At 50.3% G+C, this 25,000-nt stretch overlaps 1 protein-coding gene across 4 annotated transcripts in view; it reads left to right on the top strand.

Annotated features, from left to right (window-relative positions):
* Positions 1-3,755, top strand: part of CNTFR (ciliary neurotrophic factor receptor) — a 379,352-nt gene extending 375,597 nt beyond the window's left edge. For all 4 annotated transcript variants that reach the window (XM_054986878.1, XM_054986875.1, XM_054986877.1 and 1 more), the window contains 2 exons: positions 1,306-1,450; positions 2,711-3,755. In XM_054986878.1, the coding sequence (XP_054842853.1) occupies positions 1,306-1,450; position 2,711 (146 nt within the window). In that variant the 3' untranslated portion in view covers positions 2,712-3,755. The remainder of the gene's footprint in view (positions 1-1,305; positions 1,451-2,710) is intronic.
* Positions 3,756-25,000: the final 21,245 nt, after the last annotated feature.

Raw genomic sequence — 25,000 nt, 5'->3', positions numbered from 1 at the left:
AGCCAAGCCAGGCAAGCTTCTCGGGAGGCCACCGAGTTAACCTTGGACTCCCACGTCCTCTTCTGCACCTTCTCCCGGCCACCCCCTGGACATCAAACCTCGTGTCGCTTCCTGGTGCTCAGACTTATTTTGAATAAAGTATTTGGCTCTGGGACGAGTGAGGTAATTGGACAGAGGAGAGCTTCTCAGAGCGCGTGCAGAATGCCTTTCTCTCCACACCACGGACCCACTCTTCACCCTCAAATGTTGCTTCAGGAACAGGACACACCGGGCAGAAAGCGGGCTTCCGGGTGGGCAGGATCTGGCCAGAATTTCTTTTTTCACAAGATTTCTCTTTGCAGGGCACCCACTAGATCACCCAGAAAGGCAACAGTTGTTCTTTGTGAAGGGCTGGTAGGTCCCTGCTAGCAGCTGCTCTGGCCCCAGCCCCATTCCTTTGCCCCTGGGTGGGCAGCTGGCACCACTGGCAGGGTAGGGGGTAGATGGGCTTGAGTTGACCCAGTTGGCTGGACCCAGTTCAAGGGGTCTTTGACACAGCCGAAAGGCAGCCAGCGGCCAATCCCAGACCATTCATCAGCCACGTGCGGCCACCCCCAGCCCCGCAGGCAAAGCCAAGGCTGTGCAGTCCACAGCAGCTGTGCTCTTGGGCTGGAGACCCACCCCTACGAGGGAAGGTTGGAGGAGCTCGGTAGGTTTAGCCTGGAGAGGAGGCGACAGAGAGGGGATATGATAACCATCTTCAAGTACTTGAAGGGCTGTCATACAGAGGATGGCACAGAGTCGTTTTCTGCTGCCCCAGAAGGTCAGACCAGAACCAACGGCTTGAAATTAAATCAAAAGAGCTTTCGGCTAATCATTAGGAAGAACTTCCTGACAGTGAGAGCGGTCCCTCAGTGGAACAGGCTTCCTCGGGAGGTGGTGGGCTCTCCTCCTTTGGAGATTTTTCGGCAGAGGCTAGATGGCCATCTGACAGCAGTGCTGATTCTGTAAACCTGGACAGATCACGACGGGGAGGGCAGGAAGGGCTGCATCAGGGCTTAGTTCTTGTGACCCCCTTCTTACACACTCAGGGTACTGCCAATTGTCACTTTGGGGTCAGGAAGCAATTTTCCCCAGCCCAGTTTGGCTAGGGGGTTCTGATGGTGTTTTGCCATCTTCTGGGCATGGCGCAGGGGTCGGGGGATTGTCTGCACTGTGAATTTCCTGCACTGTGCAGGGGGTTGGACTAGATGACCCTGGAGGTCCCTTCCATCCCTAGGATTCTGTGACTCTTGACTCTCCGCGTTTTTCTTTCCCTTCTCACAGAGACAACCACCAGCAGCACCTCTGCCTTCGTGGTCCCCTCCACCACCAAGATGTACGACTCGGAGAGACAAGCAAATTGTGGCGCCGTGGCAGTTTCCTGGGTGGTCGGCCCAGTGCTGGTGGCATTCGGCATTCACTTTATTTAGTGAGTGCCCTTTGGGCCTGGGGGCTCCCCGTGGGAGGCGCAGGGGGCCGGGCGGATGCAGTGCAGGGCCCCCAGGGACCCCTCCTGCTTCTTACTCACCACCCGTAAAATGGGCTCTGCGGGGCACCCATAGGCAGGTGTTCACAGGGCCCCCGGATGGTTGCATCCGGTGAAGAGAGCTGTGGTTCTCGAAAGCTTATGCTACAATAAAGTTGGCCAACCTTAAAGGTGCTACTGGACTCTTTACTGTTTTGCCTCCACAGAATGCCGCTTCCTAGGGCTGGCAGGCACAACTTAATGAAAGCCAGGACAGACTCATGAAGTCCGCCTTGCCTGCTATCCTGTTTCACACACCAGCCAGCCGGCCAGCAGCCCTAGAAAGCCAGCAGGCAGGGCGAAGAAGCCATGGCCTTCCCTGATGGCGAAGTTGCCTTCAGGCTGCCTCTGGACAGGGAGGTCCCCTTTACTCGCCCGGGCTAGGAGCCGTTGAGGGACTTCTCCCCACATCTCTCCAACCCGCTCTTGAAGCCGTCTCTGCTTGGAGCCATCCGCTTTCACACTCCCTTTCAATGCCCGTTAGCACTCGTTGGCAAGTGGGTTTTCCCACTTCACACAGTAAAATCCAGGTGCAGTGTGCAGCATAACAGCAACAATAATAAGAGTTATTCTAGGTTGCCAGCTTTTAATAATAACAACAACAACATTTGATTTATATACTGCCCTTCAGGACAACTTAACGCCCACTCAGAGCGGTTTACAAAGTATGCTATTATTATCCCCACAACGGAACACCCTGTGAGGTGGGTGGGGCTGAGAGAGCTCTGAGAGAGCTGTGACTGACCCAAGATCACCCAGCTGGCTTCAAGCGGAAGAGGAGTGGGGAATCAAACCCGGCTCTCCAGGTGAGAGTCCTGCTGCTCTTAACCACTACACTAAACTGGCTCTCATTGAAAGTGCAGTTTTCAGTGTGTGTGAAAGCAGCTGCCTCCCTGGGCCCAAATACTTTTTAGTACTCCTGAGGCAACAGTGAGATGTGAAGAGGTGAATCGGAGCAACCGCTTGGGCCGGCACCTTGAGGAGGGCACGAATCTGCCACAGGGCCTCCACAGGGTGTGGTAGGCAGCTGGCCCTGAGCCTGTAGGCATCGGCACCCCAGAGCCTTCTGTGTTTACCCAGAAGTAGATCCCGCTGAGGGCAGAAGTAGGCATGCCCAGGACTGTAGCTGTAACCAGTCCTCCTCTTCCTCTCCTCTACTTGCAGAATCTGCCTTGAAGCCCTGCGGAGAAGGCCACCTGGAACACCTGCCTTTGCTTCTGTTTTGCACATGGTCTGAAGGACGTGCCCCCTTTCTCTCCATTTTGCTTCTCGCCCCTGAAGGACCAGGACTCTGAGATACAGAGACCCCAGGCTCCCCCCTCCCTCTTCCCTGCCTTTGAAAGGTGAAACTCTTGAAAGGACTGCGGGAAGCTTCTTGGGCAAGCAGGAAGACTTGAACTGGGCGGGGGGCAGAGGGGGAGGGAGCAGAGAGGAGCACCAGCCATCCTGGCCTCGGGTTCGGATCATACAGCTAAACCTCCACGCCAAAGATGCGCCACTGAACCGGCTTCACACCCACAGCGCTTGGCGGCCGACTCCTGGATATGAAAGTGTGCAAAAAGGAAGCGGCTTGGGAGGGGAGGGGGCTCCCGGACCTGCCACCAGGGGGAAGTGGCTGCCTCCCTTGCCCCGCCTGGAAGACTTACCAAGCCCTCCGCCGGGAAAGACAGGGAGAAGAGGGCAGGAGGCACCGGACACATCACACCCTCATCTCCCCAGCTGGCAACCCCAAAACTTGTGCAACAAGAGCTGCGGGGGGGGGGGGGGCGGTGTTTTTTAAAAGAGACTCTTCACAACGTCAGCTGCGTCACCCTGGAGCCTGAGCACGTCGCCTCCCCAGGGGGGTGCCCGGACTGCGTCCCCTCCGTTTGTAACTGCGTCCATTCCGTTTATACAGAAGAGCCCCTCGGTTTGTGTATCGGTCTTACTCTTGGGGGTGGGGGGGATGTATACATACTGGGACCGTAGCTAACCTGAGATGCCCCGCCTCCACCGCTCCCCCCCTCCCCTCCCTCTTTCGTACCTCCCTCCCCCCCCCCCTCCGGTTTTGTAAGAATCCATCTCTCCTGCTTCCTGCTCATTCGGGCCACGTTTCCTTGTCTCTCTGGTTCAAAGTGCAGTATTTAATACCGTACACCCTGTTAGTCCAAACTAACAATATGCTGTATTTGAACTTTTTATAGATGTATATAAAAAATTTGAAAAATCACACACACGCACATCCTGAAAACACACACGCGCGCACCCCAGGAGAGAGGTTGTACATTAAAGGTGACCATTTCATTATGACTTTCGTTAACATGGTAACTGTGAGGTGCCCCCCCCCCGCCCAAATCTTCAGTTCAGGAGCTTAGAATTGAGCCACCTTTAGATTTATAAATGAAATTTGAAACGGCCGATGCAACCGTTCTTTGGGTCAGGGAGGGATCGTACCAAAGGCTGCTTAGCTGTAGTGGAGTGACAGACAAGCTTTCCAGCGGGCCTAGAGAAATACGGCCTGTCCCTTTAGCGGATGTTGTTGAGCACGCAGTGTGATTTCCCATGCCATGAAATGCTTAGAGCTGTTCATTTCCACACATTAAGCTCCTATTAAAGGGGCAGGTATCTTTCTCCAGGCCAGTTGGCAGCCTTGGAGACCACCTGCTCTGCAGCCAGTCTCAGGTGCAAGCCCAGAGCCCCCAGCTGCGGCCCCCAGCTGCAAAGGGGAAGCCGGGACGGGGCCAAGGGCTGAGCGTGGATCTGGCATGTTGGCCTGATTCCCCTTGCTCGGGATCCCCGCCTCTTTGCGCTTCCTGCATTGTGTTCCTTGAAAAGGATCTTCTTGTGTACCCCGTCTGTGTGCCTTGTGCCGTCTCTTTGTTCTTGCCAAGGAACAAGAAATGCTGCCTGATTCAGTCCAGTGGGCAGTCAGGTGATGAATCAGGTTTGCTTGCGAGGTTTCAGTTTATAGGCCCTTTGGGGGCAAAGTAGGCAATATGTTTCGCCCCCAAGAAGTTACTGCTTTACCGCCAGAAAGAAAACGGAGCAACGAGTAGGTGGTGCTGACCCAGGGGTGTTCTGAACAGAAGCAGCCGCCCCGGGCAGTAGAAGAGAGCGGGGCTCCAGTTGCCAACTGCCTGAAGAAAAACTGCCCAGAACCTTTAACAGAAGCTTAATTGTAATGTTCTTTACCTCCTTGCCATGAAAAGCTGCAGCGGCTCATTTCCATGCCTTAAGCCTCTATTAAAGGGACAGACCAGTTGGCAACGGTTGCGCCAAGAGGACAGGCACAAGGGAGCCTTGTAGCTTTTGCTGCCCTGGGACTGCTGGTTGCAGGGAGGCCTCCGGGGCAAGTTGGGGTACTTCAGAACTGGCGGTCATATTTTACTGTGCCTTGGCCAGTGAGGTGGATGTATAGGCTAGCAGAAGGGGGCTATCCCAAAGGCAGTCTTGACATCTACGACCAAAAGGTCAGCAGGCTGTACTGGGGTACTGAAATGCTGCTACGTGTTTGACAGCAACTTGGTTTGCAGAAATCCACCAGCAAAGCTTTTCACAGCACGGAAATACATGTTGGCCACCACTCCCATCTGCCATTATGAAAAAGTTGGCACTCCAGGGCCACAAGGTGAGAAAAGACATTCGCCTATGACTTTGGACAGCGAATACCCCTCTGCATAGATGACACTAGAGCAGCTGGTAGTCTGGCTTTGTCTATTCAAAGCTGCAGCAGTTGTGGTCGCACACTGACACTTGGTTGGCAGTACTGAAGTTGCATCTTAAAGATCTGCGTTCATGGGAGTGCCCCAGGGCAGTGGCAAGTCCAAGGAGAGACGTTGCCTCTGGAGTGCCGCCCAATTCCAGAGTGTTCCCTGTGGTCCTTTGGGAGCTGGGCCCCTGGCTCCCCAAACCCTGAAACTGCTCAGACACTGGAAGGCGAGCAGATTGTGTGTGTGTGCAGGAAAGAACTTCAGGACCCCTCCAGTGGGGTCTTTCCCCTCCCGCCGAACAGCAATCAAATTTTAATGGTGCTATAAAATCCCTGCCGGGAGCCCTAATTATATTTCCTAATCCCCTTTTCCTGAGACTCTGAGCCCCGTTGTGGCAGAGGAGGGAATTTGTTAATGGAGATCTGGACAGGAAACATTTCAATCCTTTCCCCTGCTGAGCTGAGGCTGGCCCTCACCAGACCTCAGACCCCTTCTCGGCACTTCCCAGGCTTCGGGCAGGTGCAAAAAGGGCTCTTTGTCCAGCTCTGGAGACTTGTCGTTTCTCTGTCAACAGTAAGAACTTCTCCCCAGTAAACTAGAGCTGGAGAGGTCACGTTTTCTGTTCTCTGGTGTGTTCAAGAAGTTCTGCAGAGCAGAAACCCCAAATGTGCCAGCCTCCAACCCACGCTTCCTCAGCCTTTGATGAGGTAATGCAATGAGACAAATCTTCAAAGGGGGCATCATTCTGGGTTTCTTGCTCAGGAGACACAGCAAAACGACAGCGTTGGGGCATTTGCTTGGGATCGGGCGTGGGGCCATAGTGGCTGCCTTGGCCCCATTCTGTGGAGGGGGACCTTGCTCGATGGTAGAGCACTTCTTTCCAATGCAGGAGTCTCCAGTTCAGCTGCCGTCCTGGCACCTCAGCTGGCCTGGGAAAGATCTCTGCCTGAAAGGACTCGTGCCAGCCACTACAGGCAAGCGGAGGTGAGTTGTGTGCAGAGAAAAGAAATGCAAGGGGGCCCTTGAGGGTGGCAGAGGATGGACAGATACCGAGAGGGCATTTGTGGGGGGGGGCGAGGGGATCTGGTTTTCCACCGAAGCATTTCTGGTGGTCATCGCCCAGATACACAAAGGTAATGTCCATTCTGACCAAAAAAGACCTTTTCTTGGGAAAGAAAAGGCAAGAAGCTGCTCCCAGAGCGTGGCCAGAGACATGTTAAGGATGAAAGGACATGTCTGTCTGTCAAAGTCAACATCTTAAATTGTGTCCAAAAGACTTTGGGGAGCTGCCGAAGTGGTTGGGCACAACTTGAGTTTGGTAGTCTTCCCTCGTTCACAGGCAGGCGCTCTTATCTTTTGCACTCACCCGACTAATCCCTTGAGCTAGTCTGGCTGTGCGTAGCCAGTGGAAATGGCGGGTTCAGGGCTGGCGCCAGCGATTCTGTGGAACCCTCCGTGCTTCTCGGGATCCCTTGCAGCAATGGAGTTGGAATGTGCGAGGCTGTGCAATGTCTCACACCACAACATTTTCGTCAGGCAGAACCAGCCAGCAGCTTTTCTGTGCACACATGCTTTGATTTATTTATTTTTAAAAAATGATATTCTACATTCCCCTCCCTTTGCTTATTTCTGCCCCATTTTTCTCCCCAGCGGGAACCCAAAGCAACTTGCAACCCTGGTTTCCTTTCCTCCATTTCAGCCTCACAACAAACCAGTGAGGTGGGCTAGGCTGAGAGACACTGGCTGGCCCAAGGTCATCCATCAGGTTTCCCTGGGGATCCATACAACAGCCAACAAGAAAATCAAAAATCCAAGATGAAACGTCCCGCTAACCACTCTCCCTAGCACTAAAGGATCCAGTCCCAGTCCCAGGCACTTTTTTAAAACTCCGAAAAAGCCAGCACAAAAGCACACTCCCAGGAAGTTGGGCATCAATGCCTCTTTGGAAAGGAATGTCAGGCATGCGAGACTTCTGGTCCTTGCAAGGGGGCATCGCCTCCTGCATCTTGTCCAGGCACCACTTATATCGGGGGTGGGACTACAGAGAAGGCCAGAGATCTCACCACAGATGCGCCACTCCCAAAGAGGGCATGTCCAGCAGCTTGCGACGTACAGACCTAAGCTTGTTGGTGGGCCTGGAGAGAGAGAGAGGCACTCAATCACCGATGTAGCCTCAAGTCAAGCAGGACATCCCAGGCTGACATCAGCACCTTGAACTGCAAACAGATAAGATGCACCCATTGCAGCCCCTTCAGCTAAGAGGGAGTTTTCAGCATTCGGCTCAAGCTGAAGTGTCTGAATTACATTCAAGGGTAACCCCAGACACCTCATATTACAGTAATCCATCTGGGAGGTCGTAGGGTTTCATTTTACAAGAATCTCCCCTTTAGCGCCTTTTAACAACAATTCCCTCTGCAATTTCCATCTGTTCTCCTTTTTGCTCTCCGCTCCCTGCTTACACATAAGAAGACCCCCCCCCATTGTGGCCGAGCCCCATGTGAGTGCATGCCTCCTGGACTTGGACGATGAGCTGGCTTTTCACAGACTGCCTTCGAAATGCCCCATTACCAGACTGCATGGCTTCATCATTTATTAATGTTTCATTAGTGTTGAAAACATCTGGTAATTAATTATGCACTAATTATAGATTCACGGCCTTAAAAGCCCGGGTGATTTATAACCGCTGACGGCTCTCTGGAGGGGAAGACGTAAAGCTCCTTCTAATGGCCGGGCCGGGCCTGCCTGGGGGCCATCCAGACAGTGGCGGCAGCTGCGTTCCCCTTGGCTGTGGCAGCTCAAGTGCCTGTGGAGCATCTTGGCAACTGGAGAAGGCGCCGGCAGGCAGAGCTGGGCTTGTGGCCCAAACCTCCCCTCCCCCCATCCAGGCCCCATTCCATCTCCCCAGTTTGGTCCAGGTCAAGAAGAGGTAGAAAGGAGTAGTAACTGATCCAAAACACGGGAAAGGGCTCAGAAGAACAGCCAGGCCTGGGGTAGGGTTGCCAGCTCCAGGTTGGGCATCTCCTGGAGATTTGGGGGGGTGAAACTTGGAGAGGGCAGGTTGCCTGTACCTCATTTCCCCCTCTGAGGTTCCCTGCCTCCCACGGCCCTTAGGTTTCTGCCAATAGCCTTGTTTCCTTTCAGTTCTAGTGAAGCCCATCTCTTTGGTACAAGTTCAGCTTGTCTCAGAAAGTTTGCCCGTGCCAAAATAAATGAGACCCCTTCCTCCTGGCGCTAGTCTGTGTGTGGGTCACTGGCCATGGAATAGGTAGCAGTACGGATAATGGTAGTGGAGGAGAGTGCTGTCAAGTCATAGATGACTTACAGCGACCCCTAGTGGGGTTTCCAAGGCAAGAGGTGGTTTGCCTCTGCATAGCAACCCTGGTCTTCTTTGGAGGTCTCCCGTCCCATTTCCAAGACAGACCCTGCTTAGCTTGAGAGTTAACCAGCTCAAGCTTGACTATTCATTTATAGCTCACTTCTCTTTTTTATTTATTATTGTTATTTATGGTCTGCCTTTCTCACTGAGACTGAGAGTAAAAACCCACATGCTTGGCTGGAACATTCTAATTGACAATAGAATTATGTGTTCTGTGCTGTCAAGTCGCCTCCAACCTATGGCGATCCTATGAAGGAAAGACCTCCAAAATGTCCCATCATTAACAGACTTGCTCAGATCCTGCAAACTGGAGAATGTGGCTTCTTTGATTGAGTCAAGCCATCTCGTTTTAGGTCTTCCTCTTTTCCTAATGCCTTCTACTTTTCCTAGCATTATCGACTTTTTCAGAGAATCTTGTCTTCTCATGATGTGACCAAAGTACAACAGCCTCAGTTTTGTCATTTTAGCTTCTAGGGAGAAATCAGGCTTGATGTGATCTAGAACCCACTTATTTGTCTTTTTGGCCATCCATGGTAGCCACAAAACTCTCCTCCAGCACCACATTTCCAATGAATCCGTTTTCTTCCCGTCAGCTTTCTTCACTGTCCAGCTTTCACATCCATACATGGCAATGGGGAATACCATAGTCTGGATTATCTTGATCTTGGTTCCCAGAGAGACATCTTTATCTTTAAGGATCTTCTCGAGCTCCCTCACAGCTGCTCTTCCAATTCTCAATCTTCCTCTGATTTCTTCATTGCAGTCTCCCTTTTGGTTGATGTTTGAGGCAAGGAATAGAAAATCTTGAACAATTTCAGTTTCCTCATTGTCAACTAAAATTGTAAAGAGTCCAGTAGCACCTTTAAGTCTAACCAACTTTATTGTAGAATAAGCTTTCGAGATCCACCACTCTCTTTGTCAGATGCAACTAAAATTGTGTAATTCCTCAGTAGTCATTAGCTTTGTCTTCTTGATGTTTAGCTGTAATCCTGCCTTGGTGCTTTCTCCTTTAACCTTCATCAGTAGTCGTTTCAAGTCTTCACTATTTTCTGCCAGTAACGTGGTGTCATCTGCTGTGTATCTCAAACTGTTAATGTTCCTCCCACCAGTTTTCACTCCACCTTCTTCTAGACCCAATCCAGCTTTCCCTATAATATACTCCGCATAGAGTTTGAGCACATATGGAGATAATATGCATCCTTGACTGACTCCTTTGCCAGTTGGAAACCATTCTGTTTCCCCATGTTCTGTCCTGTTGACAGTATATATACTGGCATATACTATCCTGACAGTAGCCTCTTGTCCAGAGTAGAGGTTGCACATCAAAACAATCAGATGTTTTGGCACTCCCACGTATTTTAACACTCTCCGTACCTCTTCATAATCCACACAGTCAAAAACGTTGCTGTAATCTACAAAATACAGGCTGATTTTCTTCCGGGAATATAGATTGCGGTAATTGAAAACAAGGAGAAATCTGATAAAGTCGAGAGAGCAGGTTGTGTGGTTGGCCTCAGACTTTCTTCTGAGTAACTGGCATTCCCACCCACCCCCAGGACCATGTGGCTACATTTCCCAGTGCCATTGGTGCCAACAGGCACTTAGCTATCAGCACACCTAGACAGCACATGGCGTCTGCTTCCATCACACCAGGCAGGCAAGTCACTATGCGGTCAAAGCACCCATCAGAGGCCCGACTGTCTGTATTTCTAATTATCTCCCCCACAAAGAGGATATCAGTTCATCAAACAAGAAAGAGGTCCTTGCTAGGGATTTCTGCTTCCGCCCCCCTGAGCCTGACGCCCTCGATCTCTGTGACAGCAAAGGAGCTGCCAGCACAGGAAAGGGACGGCATCTGGAAGGTCTTGCCTGCTTCCCTTCTTGCCTTTCTCCAGTTCTCCAGGTTGGCAACCCTGGCTGCAAGGGAACAAGAGATTCACTCACCAAGCACACACCCACAATTTCTGCCCAGCGCACAGATAATCTTGCACACGGCACTCTTTGTGTAACACTGGATAGCTGCCCCCCCATTCTCTTTTTTTTATATTTATTTAAGAATTTTATTTAAAGAAAAGAAAATAAAGTGCATAGTATAAAAGTTATACATATTCTAAATTAAACAATAATTTGAGAGTTATACCTCTTCTACAACAATCCATTTATAAAAGTCTTGGGAATAAAACAAGCGGTACCTTTAACTTTCTTTAAGCGAATAACGTAATTATTACGCATTTGGCCTCCATGAGCCTAGATACGTGACATTTCTCCTTCTCTCTTCTTCACTTCCCACCCTCTAAGCTACTGTATCAATTAGTTTAGCCTAAATAATCAAAGAAATCCTTCCGTTTTTTCCAGAAGCCGGTTATTGGCCTATTTTGTAAGCAGGTAGTCAGTTTGGCCATTGAAGCTTACTCATGACCTTTCTCCACTCTGGGAGAGCAGGACAAGCATCGGTTCCCCATTTTCCTGCGAATAATACTCTTGCTGCTGTCACCATGTAACAGGAGAGAAACCCTTGTTCTTTCCTCCTCCCCGTTCTCCCGCTCATTTTATGGCTTGCTTAGTGGTTTAAAAGTGATAAAGGTCAAAGAATGGGGTTGGCCTGAAATGGTGCCGCCTCCGGTACCAAGGAGATCCGTCTGTCCTACTCTGATCTGGCCTCAGTGCTGAATACATCCAGGAGATTTCCTCGTGCCCTTGTTTAGAGAAGCTCTGTCTCTGTGGTTGTTGCTTGCTTCCCCATTGGACTCCTGCGTTTAACTTGCTCTGTTACCACTTTGGGTCACGTGCTGTATGCCCACCTGCCTGCCTGCCTGCCCGACCCCTGATGGACTCTGCTTGAAGCCGAGACCGGCGGCTCCCCCTCTGAGTCGCCTCCCTGGATTCTAACGGGGAAATACCTGGTTTGGGGTGAGATGCATGAGTTCTGGGCCTCAGCGGTCCGGCAGGGAAAAGGGAACCATGGACCCCACCTTCCTTTGAAGGGCATATGATGGTTGGTGTGCTGTTCTAGCGGCATATGCAGTTAGGGTGGCCAGCAGGCCTGAGAAAATGCCCTGTCCCTTTAATAGAAGCGTCATAGATGGAAATTAACAGGTGAGGATTTAGATGGTACAAAGTTGGAATAATATCAGGTGGCAAACAACACCTTATTACAGCTCTGTTAAAGGGACTATTTGTTGTTGAGACCGTGATTTAGGAAGAAATTGCCTCCTTCAATATTTCTCTTCTTTGAAGAGGGCCAAAACAGATGGGATAAAGATCAAGATCTCTATTTGTAAAAAGAGGAGGAGGAGGAGGAACCACTGCTGCCACCACAGTTTGGATGGCCCTGAGAATAAAATAGGAAATCCTTCAAGTCCTACTCAGTTTTGCTAATCAAAACCAGGTTCCTCGTTCCCAAATTGATACACGTCTCAGCCCTAAAACGTGCAAAATGTCACCTACATGTGTAGAGCCAGACTATGAAGCACTCCAATGTGATAAGGAAGAGTGAGACACAGAGAATGAGAGTCTCCAAAGAAATAACCAGACTATAAATGACATAAAATAATATAAATAATAATAATTCCCCTAACAAGATACAAGGCTAGAAAGGTGAAATGCAAGGAAGAGCAAAAAACCAAATCTCAGTGCAGTAACTGTAGGGAAATACTCAGTTTGATTAGCAGAGTTAGCAGAAATGTGCATTGGACATAATGAGAACATAGACACGCCAGAGTTTAGCTCTATAAAAAAGTTTACTACATAAAAGGATTTTTTAAAAGTTACATTGGAAGAAAATAAGAAATGGTTAACTGGCTGAACCTCGCTAGCTTCAGAACTAAACAGAGAGAACTGAAGAAAGACTGAACAAAGAGCAATAAACTTCTGTTTATCTTTCCACTTAATTGCCAACTCCCCCCAATAAACTGGTTGCCCAATAGAGAATCCTACGTTCACTTAATTAGGAATAGAGACTCCCCTTTCTATGGCAGGAATCATAACTCGACAGGTAAATGGTTACATGCCAATAAGTTTCCTAACTAAGTAATATAAAAAGCAGTTTAATTCTTTCATGACTGAACATAAACACTTGCTAATTCCCAACAGTAACACAACCCTCACAATGCAGCCCTTGGTTGTTGCCTAATGGGTGTGTGTGCAGAATCTAAGGGGAGAAAAAAGGAGAAAGGAAAAACATGCATTGCCTTATTCTGATGAGAAGCGTCCGTTGCACTGAGGGCTGGGGCAGAAGGAAGAAAAGCCAGCCAAGGATGAAGGGAAAATCCAAGCCAAAACCAACTAGAAGCTGGAGATCTCAGGTGAGGGATTCAGAGATCGAGCTAAAGGGGAAAGGTCCAGGAACGAAGGCAACTGCCAAGCGGGACTAGGAGGCGTGGGTGCAGAAAAGTGGGGGATCCTGCGACTGGAGCAGAAGAAGATTTGTAAGGTGGAGGGGGGTTGAGATGCCCTTTGGAAGGATGAGGTGCAGAAGGGCGCACATCCAGGTGAAATGAAGGTCCAGATGTGGGCATAGAGCAGGACAATTTAGGCGGAGTCACAGAGCTACCTGGGCAGCGTTGGCAAAGTGTGCCCAGCACTGCCCTCCCTGGGCTAGTGATTGAATTACTGGGGAAGGCTGTGTAGTGGGGGGGGGGGATTCCGTGGCCTCGCGAGGTCGTCCTGCAAACTGGGGTCTATTACTGCTGGACGTGGGTGAGAGCGTGTGGAGGCTGAGGCCAAAAACCTCTTGGGAGCAGTCCGGCAAGGCAGTGTGGCTCCCCTGTGAGAGCCTCCGGGGCAATGCCATTTCAGTGTCAACCATGCTGTCCCTGTGTGGAGGTGGCTTCCTTCATAACAGCCCTGTGCTCCGATTAATAGTTGACAGGGCAGGGGAGGCATATCCTCTGCAAAACTGTCCCCCTTGGCTCTGGCTGTCAAAGATGGATCAGAGTCTCCCTTTCCATGGTCTTTTCCCAGCCTGCCCCCCTCCATTCTTCTACGATGGTGACAAATGTGAGCCCCAATCTAACAGCCAGAGGGCCTTTGTTCACTTCTCCTTTGACACAGAAGCAAGGGGTGTGGGGGACACGGGGACAGCCTGAGGGCTTGGAGTGGTCGTTTCACACGGTCATAGATGGGTGAAATGTGAAGCTCCATTTTAGTAACCTGTCGGAAGGGGCCATGCTTGAACGTGAGACGCTAAAGAGGAGGAAGCTCTTTTCCTTACTTATAAAGCGCCCTGCTGGATCCCTCTACGGGTCCATCCTGAACAGTCTCTGGCTTCCCATACTGAGTAACCAGCTGCCCCCCAAAGTGCCCCCCCCAGGTGCACAAGCACCAAAGTCTTCCTCAATGGGTGCCCTCCACCCAGCAACTGGTATGCTCCTTCTGAAAATGGAGGCTCCATTCCGCCATCGTGGATCACGGCTACTGAGTGCATTCTCCGCTGAGAATCAGCCTCTTCTTCTCTTGCAGCCATCACTACATTTTATGTGTTGTGTCCCCTTTTCCGCACCGCCTGATGTCCCTGCTTTTTTCGTGCTTCAGGTCTGTGTTTTGCGAAGATGCCCGACCACTCATCCTCAACGTGTCGGACCCACACAAGAGATTCCCTTTGGTCATGAGGTTGCAGGAAACCTCGAAACAGTCAACAACAGCAACAACAAAAGTGGTTTCGGAGGGGAGGCCAGGCACTTCCATCATCATAGACTAAAAGCGCCCATCCCCCTCTGAATTTTTTGTACTTTGCACATGTGCCATTTCGTGCAGCTCCTGTCGCAAACAGGCTTCTGCAGCTGAACAGAAATGTGAAAAGGGAACAGCAAGAACTTCTGGGGAAGAACTGGACAAAGACTGAGAGGAGTTGGAGGTTTCTTCAGAAATGCGTCAAATTCATATGCCAGAAAATGCAAACAAAAATACAACCCAACAGAAACCCGCAACAAAAGGAAACATCAGTGCAAGGGCGGTCCCGGTAAATATGCAGAAAACCTGGTAAAAAAACAATATGTGCATGGTTGGCAAAGGATCATGTCTGCACGCTTGGGGAAAAGCAGAGGGTGAACGGCACCTCTAAGGATGTGCAGAAATGGCCCAAGGCACAGAGTACGAGATGGACCATCTGGAGCCAACCCTCTACAAGCCCCTGGAGCAAACACGAGATGCCTGAGCAGCAGCTGCTCCGACGGTTGCGGGAGTCCTCGACGCCTCTGAGAGGTAGAGTTTGCGGCGAAGCCTTTCTGCCTTCCGAATTCACTAACAACCGTCTTGTCCCCTCTCCAGGATCTTGCTTCTCCAAGGGGAGGGAATGCATCTCCCCCCTTTGGGGGCGGTCTAGCGCAAGCCTTGGTTGGTAGCAAGCCGGATCACCTGTTGGGGGGGGGGCTCTCCCGGCAACCAGCATGTTGTGGCTGATGCAGGGCCCCGCTCCCCTGGGCATGTTCTTACCCAAGCTCCACAGCAGTCAGTAGGGTTTGCCAGAGCAGCAAGGCACAGGTGTCCAGTTTGTTGCCTTTGCACCAGGAGGAGAGATTCCGGGAGCCAGGCCTCCCTGGGCAGAGGCATGAAATGACACCCCCCGGTGGCTGAATATAAATACACAGACAGACAGGACACCAAAGGCCTGGAATGTTCTGGCTGCTCCTTTCGGGGCCCCGGGGCCGTTCGCAAGAGCAGCGCTGAGGGTGGGGCACCCCATCTTCTTCACTTTGTGTAGGGGCCCCTGCAGTGGGGGAGGACCCCGAGTGTCGAGAAAGACCTCAAGGACAGATTTTGAGCTTCTGTGTGTTAAACGGAAGATCAGGTGAAAAACAGCGTTCTCGAAAGCTTATGCTATAATCAAGTTGGTTAGTCTTACAGGTGCTTCCGGACTCCACTATTTTGCAACGAGAGACTAACGCAGCTAATTCCTCTGGGTGTGAAGAAGGGTATCCAAATTAGCTTTACACTTGAGACAACATATTTCAAAGTGTGTTTCTTCATGCCACAGCTCTTTCTTTTCACACCTACACACACGCTCCCCTGCCTCCACCCTCGGCCTGCTGGGCACTTCAGCTTGCCGTTAAAGGGATATCTGCAGCTCTTCAGGGAGGAGAGAAGGAGCCACAAGGCCAGGCCGTTCCACTGCACACTGAATGGCCAATGTGTGTGTGTGTGTGTGTTGGTCCTGGAAGGGGCTCGGCGGCTGCTTTGCAGGTGTAGTAGGAGGGCTAGTGTGGTGAAGCTGAGGAGGGGCTGGATGAGCGACTAAAGCTGTCCCACGTATCAGGACCAGCAGAGAGAGGGCCAGGAGAACAGGGGGCGAGGGGGGAATTAGGGGTACAGGTGGGGCAGTGCCCACCTCCACCTGTGCTGTCGAAACAGCCACTCGGGCCACTTGGCCGTTTCCCTGGCTCTGAATGCTTCCTGCAGATGTCTGCCTTTGGGGGAATCCTGTGTCCCTCCGGACTGTGCTGTGATGGGGAGCATGAGGCCCAGGGAGGGGGGAGGACAACGCTCCATGGAACACCCCCAGTTTGGATCTGGCAGCGCTCTGCTGTGGTCTCCTGGGCGACCGCTTCAGAACACAAGAGAGCACAGGCTGGCCCAGATACGCTCCAAGGAAACCATGTTCTTTCTTGAAGCAAAACGACTTGCATTGTGTGGAGGCTGCCACATGGGGGGGTGGGGGGTCCCGTGGGCTTTCAGAGCCTTCCCCTGCCCCAGGGACCAGCCTGGCCTTTGCACCACTTCCAAAGCTACAGAAACGTCTCCCAAGCTCTTTCCATTCTGCATTTCTACAAAAATCTAACACTCAGTGTTTTATGACCACTACTATACTTAAGATTCCTGGACGACATCTTCATCATTTGGACCCATGGGAAGGAAGCCCTTGAGAGATTTCATCAGGACTTCAACAACTTTCACCCTACACAACAGGTACACTTCCTGGACACCACTGTACAACTACATAATGGACGGATAAATACCACCTTCTACCGGAAACCCACAGACCGATACTCATATCTACATGCCTCCAGCTTCCACCCTAAACATACCACTCGGTCTATTGTCTACAGCCAAGCCTTACGTTACAACCGTATCTGCTCCAATGCTCTCGACCGAGACTCACACTTAAGAGATTTACAACAAGCATTTTTGGGACTACAGTACCCACCAAATGAAGTGAAGAAACAAATTAACAGGGCCAGACTAGTACCCAGAAACAGCCTGCTCCAGGACAAACCTAAAGGAACTAACAACAGAACACCATTGGTTGTCACCTATAGCTCCCAGCTCAAACCCATCCAACGTATCATCAGTGATCTACAACCCATCCTGGAAAATGATACCTCTCTCTCAGAAGCCCTGGGTGGAAGACCTTTCCTTGCCTACAGACTGCCCCCCAACCTTAAACGACTTCTCACTCACAATCATGAATCGGCCAGCAGAGTCACCAGCACAGGTACCAGGCCCTGCAACAGACCCAGATGCCAGCTCTGCCCCTATATCTACCCAGGGAATACAATTACAGGACCCAATGGCATCAACTACACTGTCTCTGGCTCTTACAGCTGCTCATCCTCCAATCTGATATATGCCCTCATGTGCCAACAATGTCCTTCTGCTCTGTACATTGGACAAACCAGCCAACCTCTACGCAAAAGAATAAATGGACACAAATCTGACATTAGAAATGGAAACGTCCAGAAACCAGTGGGAGAACACTTCAATCTACCAGGACATTCCACCAAAGACTTAAAGGTCACTGTAGTTCAACAGAAACCTTTCAAAAACAAAATCCAACGGGAGGCTGCTGAACTGGAATTCATATGCAAATTTGACTCTGTCAAGCTGGGACTGAATAGGGACAATGAATGGTTATCACATTACCACAGGTATCAGATTTCCTTTACAGAGGCGGGGTCTGGGGGAGCTCAGTGGCACCTGCCGTGGGCTTTCGGGAACCACAGATCTCTTTGTCAGATGCATCTGGCAGGGAGAGCTGTGGTTATCGAAGGCCCATACTGCATTGGAATTGGATGGTCTAGCTGTTTTACTGCTACCAACTAACATGGCAAACTCCTTTGAAGCCTCACACCAAAAGGAGATGTTTACATTTACTAGCAAAGGAATGTTTTGGTTGCACCCTCCCCTTTCCCCCCCTAATTGCATCTTCTCTCTCCTCCCCTCCTCCCCCCTCTTCTATATTTGACCAGTCTCTGTACCATGCATCTGACGAAGAGAGCTGTGGTTCTCGAAAGCTTATGCTACAATAAAATTGGTTAGTCTTAAAGGTGCTTCTGGAGTCTTTGATTTTGCTACCACAGACTAACACAGCTAACTCCTCTGCATCAGTGTTTTATGTATTTACTTCATTTCTTCCCCCCCCCCCCGGGGGGGACCCACAGCAGATAACATTGTTCTCCTGTGAGGTGGGTTAGACTGAGTGTGTCACTGGCCAGCAGTCACCTAACACGTTTCTGTAGCTCTCCTTTTTTAGACTTCCAGTTCCCAGACTAGCCAGAGTGTCTTGGGCAGCTTGAAACGTTCGCTTGCCTTGTGTTGGGAGAAAATGCTGGAAAGGCGCCGCTTATGGCAAGCTGACCCTGAAGACCGTCCTCGAAAGCAAGTCTCCTTGAGCTCAGCAATGGATTCTGGAGTCTTGGGGTGTTGTAGATCCAGAGGAGTTAGCCATGTTAGGCTGTAGTTACAAAATAGTAAAGAGTCCAGTAGCACCTTTAAGACTAACCAACTTTATTGTAGCATAAGCTCTCAAGAACCACAGTTCTCTTCATCAGATGGTGAAGAGAGCTGTGGTTCTCGAAAGCGTATGCTACAATAAAGTTTACTATTTTGGGGTGTTGTGGTGAAGCTGGGCGCAGCAGCCTGTGCTGGCTTCACACCTGCCTCTCCCAGTGTCCTAAATGCTGTCTGGCTGCCTGAAACCTGCTCCGCAGCCTTTGCCCAGCAACTGCAAACACTCAAGCCGTCTTCTCTGTCTCTAGTCACATGCAAACTTCTTCCTTGGGCTGCGTTATTCTGGAGGGGGCACGGGACCCCAATCTAGCCAAGGGCTTCTGCCTTTCTTGCTCACTAATTAACATTCATTCAAGCCAAAGCACCTTTGAACAGGAAGACGACTCGGCCCGTAAACTTCAGGGTTATCATCTCAGCTGCCAAAGCAGCTCTCCAGAGGCAAAATCTAATGCAGAGGAAGACTGCAGGGTCAATCCAACCTGTCCCCCTGGGAGGGGATTCTCAGCGGTCCAGGATTCCGGGAGGGGGGAGGGGTGCCGTCTGTCTACTTCCTGCCCCCCACCCCCGGAGGCCAGTTTAAGTTCAGAATTCTAAAACAGAATCTTAACTTGACTGACCTTATCTATGCAAATGCTTTGGGATTTCACAGTGTTAAAAGAATTCTGCGGTCTCATTTAATAGTAAATTATGGAACTTTCATCGTCTTTTCCATTTTGCATATTATTTGGCTCTTTGCAAACTCTATTCACAATTCCAAAGCGGAATGCATAACAAGTCTAATTAGAAAAATGACTTAAATGTGCATAATTTGCTATTAATTTGGATAATTTATCAGCATAAATTTTTCTTGGGCCCCAGGGCTTGCGTTTTCTCGGTGCCAAGAGCACAGGGGCATACGGGCACATGCCCTTGTTTTTCAAGCAGTTCAGCTGGAGTCTCGCTGATCAGGAAGCAACCCTCTTGCTGGACTATACCACTTCAGACTGAAGATGCAAAAACAGAGAGCTGGAATGGATCCCAAGGGTCATCTAGTCCAACTCCCTGCACAATGCAGGAAATTCATAGCTTACCCTCCTCCCAGTGGCCCCTGCTGAATGCTCAAAGGAAGGCAAAAAGCACCATGATCCCTGGATAATCTGACCCGAAGGAAAACTCCTTCGTGACCCCAAAGTGGCAACTGGGCAATTAATAAGGGCTCATCCTTGCCTGCCCTCCCTCTCACAATCTTCCTAAATCTATACACAGACTACATAAGCGTTGCTGTCAGGTGGCCATCCAGCCTCTGCTTAAAAACCTCCAGAGAAGGAGAGCCCACCACCTCCCGAGGAAGCCTGTTCCGCTGAGGAAGCCTGCTCCTGCTCTCGAGGAGTTCTTCCTAATGGTTGGCCAGAACTCTTTTGCTTTGATTTTAACTGATTGGTTCTGGCCTGACCCTCTGGGGCAATGACAGACAACAACTCCACTCCCTCCTAGATGTGAAGAGGGCTGTCCTCACGCCTCAGTCGCCTCCTGTCCAGGCTAAACATGCCCAGTTCCTTCAACCTTTCCTCATAGGACTTGGCCTCCAAACCCTGCACCAGTTTTCTTGCCCTCTTTTGGACACATCCCAGGTTGTCCGTGTCCTTAAACTGTGGAGTGCTGACTGCAGTACTCCCAGACACCATCACTTCACATGATCTTGACACTACCCTTCTGTTGATGCAGCCCAAAATCACGTTTGCCTTTTTAGCCGTCTCGTCACACTGGTGACTCATGATCAGTGTATGATCCGCTAAGACCCATAGCTCCCTTCACATGCATTACTACCAAGACAAGTCTCACCCATCCTATAATTATGCATTTGATTTTTTTCCCTACCTAAATGCAGAAGTTTACATTTATCTCTCTTGCAATTCATTTCCATAGTTTCGGCCCAATTTTCCATCCTGTCAAGTTCATACTGAATCCTGATTCTGTCTTCTACTGTATGAGCTGGTGGCGGAAAGTGCCATCAAGTCACAACTAACGCAACCCCGGGTGAGGTTTTCAAGGCAAGAGGCAGAACCGAGGTGCATCGCTATGGTGGTCTGGTTTGGAGGTCTCCCATCCAATTATCAACCAAGGCCGACCCCACTTGCCTTCCAAGAGTTCAGGCTTACCTGGACTACCCAGGTGACAGCATTGCATTAAGGACCCCTCCCAATGTAGTATTGCCTGCAGATTTCATGAGCGTCCCCTGACAGAACGCTCCTCCCACCTACGCTTGATCAGGGTTCCAGCCGAGCCTTCTCTCCGGCATGTGAGTTTTCTGTGTGGGAAGAATTATGTGGAAGAACGTTTCATTGTATGAGACCCAATCTGTGGCCTGAAAAGGTCGAATACCGGTGAATCTTTGCTCCCTCAGCACCTTCTGAGAACTTGAGGCTTGCCTGAGGAGGGCTTACTCCCTCAAATTGTGCTTCTAATTCCAACTTGAGAGGGCAAATTTTCAAATGGGGACAAAGCCCCCATTTGAAACCCCCCACCCCTGGCAATGACTGTTGGGATCAGATTCTGACAGGGAGGTTTTAATTGGATTGATTATCCGGATACAAAGTTTTCCTCCATGAAAGCAAGTATAGTGAGGATAGACCCACCTCTACCTATCCAAGCTCTGAGGTGGGGGAAGAGCGCAAGACTAAGCAGGGAGTGCTTAACTGACTTGTTATTACAGTAGTTGCCTAAATCCGGTGATGGCTGGCTCTGATTTCTATAAATATGGTTACTACCTCTGGCTAAATCATTTAGACAACACTAGAAAGTGGGGCTTATTCTCTGCCGCGGGCGTCCCGGAGAAAGCGCCTCTCCTGCTTTCTTGTGGGGGTCTGGTGCCCTCTTGTGGGCAGAGCGGGGAACGGCCAGTTCTGATAGTAGAATGAATGTTAGGCCAAACAGGCGGCCCCGGATTTTGCAGGTGGAGTTTTGGGTGTGAAAAAGGAGAATTTTGGAAAGCCTGAGTCGTTCCCCAAAACTCACCCCACCCCAACAGTAGACTTTCCCATACCTATTGCTCCTTGTAGGGGGAAATGTGGTTGTTTTCCGCTGGGATTTTTGCAATGTGATCCCAACACCGTTTCATTTTATTTGTTTACAAAGACACGATGCCTTGGTCTGTGTTCATCAAGTGTAGGGAGATGCAATATTAGCTGGGAAGCGTAGTTTTAAAAGACAGAGACAGTGGAGATCGCTCCTCAGAGGATTTGTTAATTTCATCTCCCCAAGTTCACCTCTCCAGTCTAAAACTGTGTGGGATGGCAACCAGAGGGCAGCGAGGAATGGAAATGGGCTGGAGCTGCCTTCCGGAGCGGGGCTTGGACCTGGAGAGGTTATCATGGGCTGAAGTTTCCCTTCTGGCATTTCACAGCCCCTTCACACAGCTCCAGTGTATAACAAAGCCTGTGTCCTGCCACTGGCTCTGTCTTTTTAAACTACCCTTCCCGGCTGACATTGCATCTCCCGACACGTGTTCTTCACGTGTCAGATATCTTGTGTAGAGAGACTCCCAGACAGGGCCACCAAGGTGGCTAACAATTAAAAGTGGAACGTTATAAAAAAACATCATACAATCAGAACACCCAGCAATGATAACACAGGGCAGGGAGGAAAGGTCATTAAGGGAACACCAAAAGAAACATAAAAGTCTTCACCTGCCAACAGAACACAGTGATCAGGGGGGACCGGTAAATATCCTGGGGGAGGGAATTCCTCAATTTGGGAACCTTGACCAAGAAGGCGGGGCCACCCAAAGCCTCAGAAGATGATCACTGTAGTTTGGTTGGACCTGCTGTAGCACAGTGGTTAAGTGATTTGGCTGTGAGCCAGCACTCTACTGGCTCGAATCCCACTATTGCCATAAGGTCTGCAGGCAGCCTTGGGTCAGCCCCTCCTCTCAGCCCAGCTCCTCTGCTGTATTGTGAGGATAATAATAACTTGTTCACTGCTCTGGGTGAGGCACTTCTCTGTCTAGAAGAGTGGTATATAAGCACAGTTATTATTATCATTATTTATTAGGAGAGCAGGCAGTCCGTCATATATGCTGATGTCAAACCATATAGGGCTTTAAACAAATTGCGAAGCAGTATTGATGGGCCAAGTCCGGAGTGATATGTTTCCTGCAATCCACTCCAGGCAGCGTCTTGGGTGCTGCAGGGTTCTGTACCAAGTGAAGTTTCCAACGCATTGCAATAATCTAATCTAGATGTAACCAGGGCGTGTACCACCATGGTCAGATCATTTCTCTCTAGGAAAGGCCAAATCTGGGGGAAGGTGCTCCTGGCCACCGTTGCCACCTGCTTATCCAACAGGAGGACCCTGAAGACTTTGGGGGAGTGAAACATGCCTAACAGGAGGCGCCCCAGTTCCGGAGTCAGGCCCTCCTCCCACCAGCAGCGGCTCTTGTGCTGGGATAATGTTTCAGCTTGTTTCCCCTCATCCCTCCCCAAACCGCCTCCAGGCACCTGTTCATGGTTTCTACAAGCTCTGAGGCTAACTACCCAGTCCCACTCTCAGGAGGACGTCTCCCAGCAGTTTCAGGTAGCTGTTGAAAGGCACGAGGGACTAGATGGGACCCCATGGGCATCCACAGGCCAAGGAACGGGGATGTTCCCCCAGCACCGCCTTCTGAAACTTGCCTTCGAGGTAGGATTGAAACCACTTCCCCACGCTGCCTCCTAGTTCTGGCTCTACAAGAAGGCCCAGAAGGACAAAACGGTTAATGATACCAAAAGCCATTGAGTGGTCCAGGAGAATGAGGAGGGACGCACTTCCTTCCCCTGTCCTGGGTCAGGTCAACCACCTGGGTGGCCCAAGGGCATTTGAGTCCTACAAGCAGGCCCGAAACCAGGTAGGAGAGGATTGCAACAATTGGCTTCATTCAGAAATCCCTGAAGTTGGCCAACCACCCCGTTTGATCACCTTGCTCAGGAATGGCGTATTTGAGACTGGTAGTGGTAATGGAAAGTGCCATGAAGTCACAGCTGACTTGCAGCGGCCCCTGTGGGGGTTTTCAAGACAAGAGGCTAGCAGGGGTGGCTTGCCGTTGCCTGCCTCTGCCACCCTGGGCTTCCTTGGAGGTCTCCCATCCAATGACTAACCAAGGCTGACCCTGCTTCGCTTCCAAGGATCCGGTGAGCTCGGGCTTGCTTGGGCTATCCAGGTCAGAGTCCATTTGAGACAAGACAGTTGTTATTCAGCCCTCCTGGGTCCAGAGCGGGTTTCTTCAGGAGCAGACGGAAGCCCTCCTCTTTTGAGGCTGGGGTGACCCTCTGCACTCTGAAGGAGGTCCCAGTCAACCCCCCCCTGGTCTGCAGGCCGGGAGGGGAAAGGGTCGTGCAAGCAGGCGGCGGGTCTCAAGCTACCAACAGGGTGTAGAGATATTTTCTTTCTCACATCTCATTTGGGTTTCCTTTCTGTTGTGGTTTTTGCAGATGGCACCAAGTTAGTCAGGATAATGAACTCCAAAGCAGACAGCGAAGGGTTCCGGGGAGATCTCCAGATGGGTGAATGAATGGGTGACCAACATACGAGATGAAGTTCAGTCTAAGGGTAAGACGATACGTGGTGGCAGAAAAAAAAATTCTAAGTTCGGCAATACACAGCTGGGTTTGGAAGTGGGGTAAGAGATCTTGGGGTCCCAGTGGAGGGTATTCCCCCCACCCCTGAGAATAATTTGCAATATCAGTTGGGCAGGGGGGACCCCAAATTCCGTGCTTGGGGTTATTAAGAAAAGCATCGAAAGCAAAACAGTGTCAGACTGTGGCTAAATAAGGCACTCACTACAGGGTTCCCTTTAGAAGCAAACACAAGTCCATTGTTTGGAAAAGGAAACTTTACTGCAGAAAAGGTCCATTATAGTCCACTGTCCTGAATAGGAGAATCAGGATGGTACATGATCATTGTTACCAATGAAGAGCAAGCATAAGGTACAGAGTAACAATACCCATTCGGATCAGCCTCCCCCCACAGTTCTCAAAACAACATCTCTCAGTCCTGGGAAGCTGCTCTCCTTCAAGGCCAATGCTTGGTGGAACGGTGTTAGACTAAACAGTCTCCTCCGGTGGGAATGCTGCCTGGGAACTGGTGCACCTGGGAAGAAAACACTCAAACACTAAAAGCATTAGAAAATGGAGTCAGTACAGTTTAGATATACACTGGACCTGACATTCTGCCCCCCTTAAAACAGATCCCCCCCTGGTTTATATGGGTAGCGAGTATGAAAAGCTTTGGTTAATCTAGGAGCATGAACATGTGCAGAGTTCACCCATTCATCGTAACCAGAATCAAAGTCCTTCCATCGAATGAGGTAAAAAAGCTGATTTCGTTTGAGTTTAGAGTCCAAGATTTGTTGTACCTCATAGTGTATTTGGTCGTCAATTAAAGTTGGAATGGGTGGGGCTTTGACGTGCCATTTGTTGTCGGTGGGAGCTCTCTTTAGAAGACTGACATGGAACGTATCATGCACATGGCGCAGGTTTTTGGGTAAAGTTACAGCAACAGTCACTTTATTTATTATCTTGCGCACAGGAAAAGGTCCTAGGAACTTCAGAGCGAGTTTGCGGCTTGTCTGAGCTAGTTTCAGATTTTTTGTGGAAATATACACATGATCCCCGGGTTGTAATTCCCATTCGGCCACACGATGGCGGTCTGCGT

Source organism: Eublepharis macularius, chromosome 8 (genome assembly GCF_028583425.1).
Source record: "Eublepharis macularius isolate TG4126 chromosome 8, MPM_Emac_v1.0, whole genome shotgun sequence".
Taxonomy (NCBI): Eukaryota; Metazoa; Chordata; class Lepidosauria; order Squamata; family Eublepharidae; genus Eublepharis; species Eublepharis macularius.
Note: the sequence above shows the minus strand (reverse complement) of the source record. Positions and strands in the feature narration are given on the sequence as shown.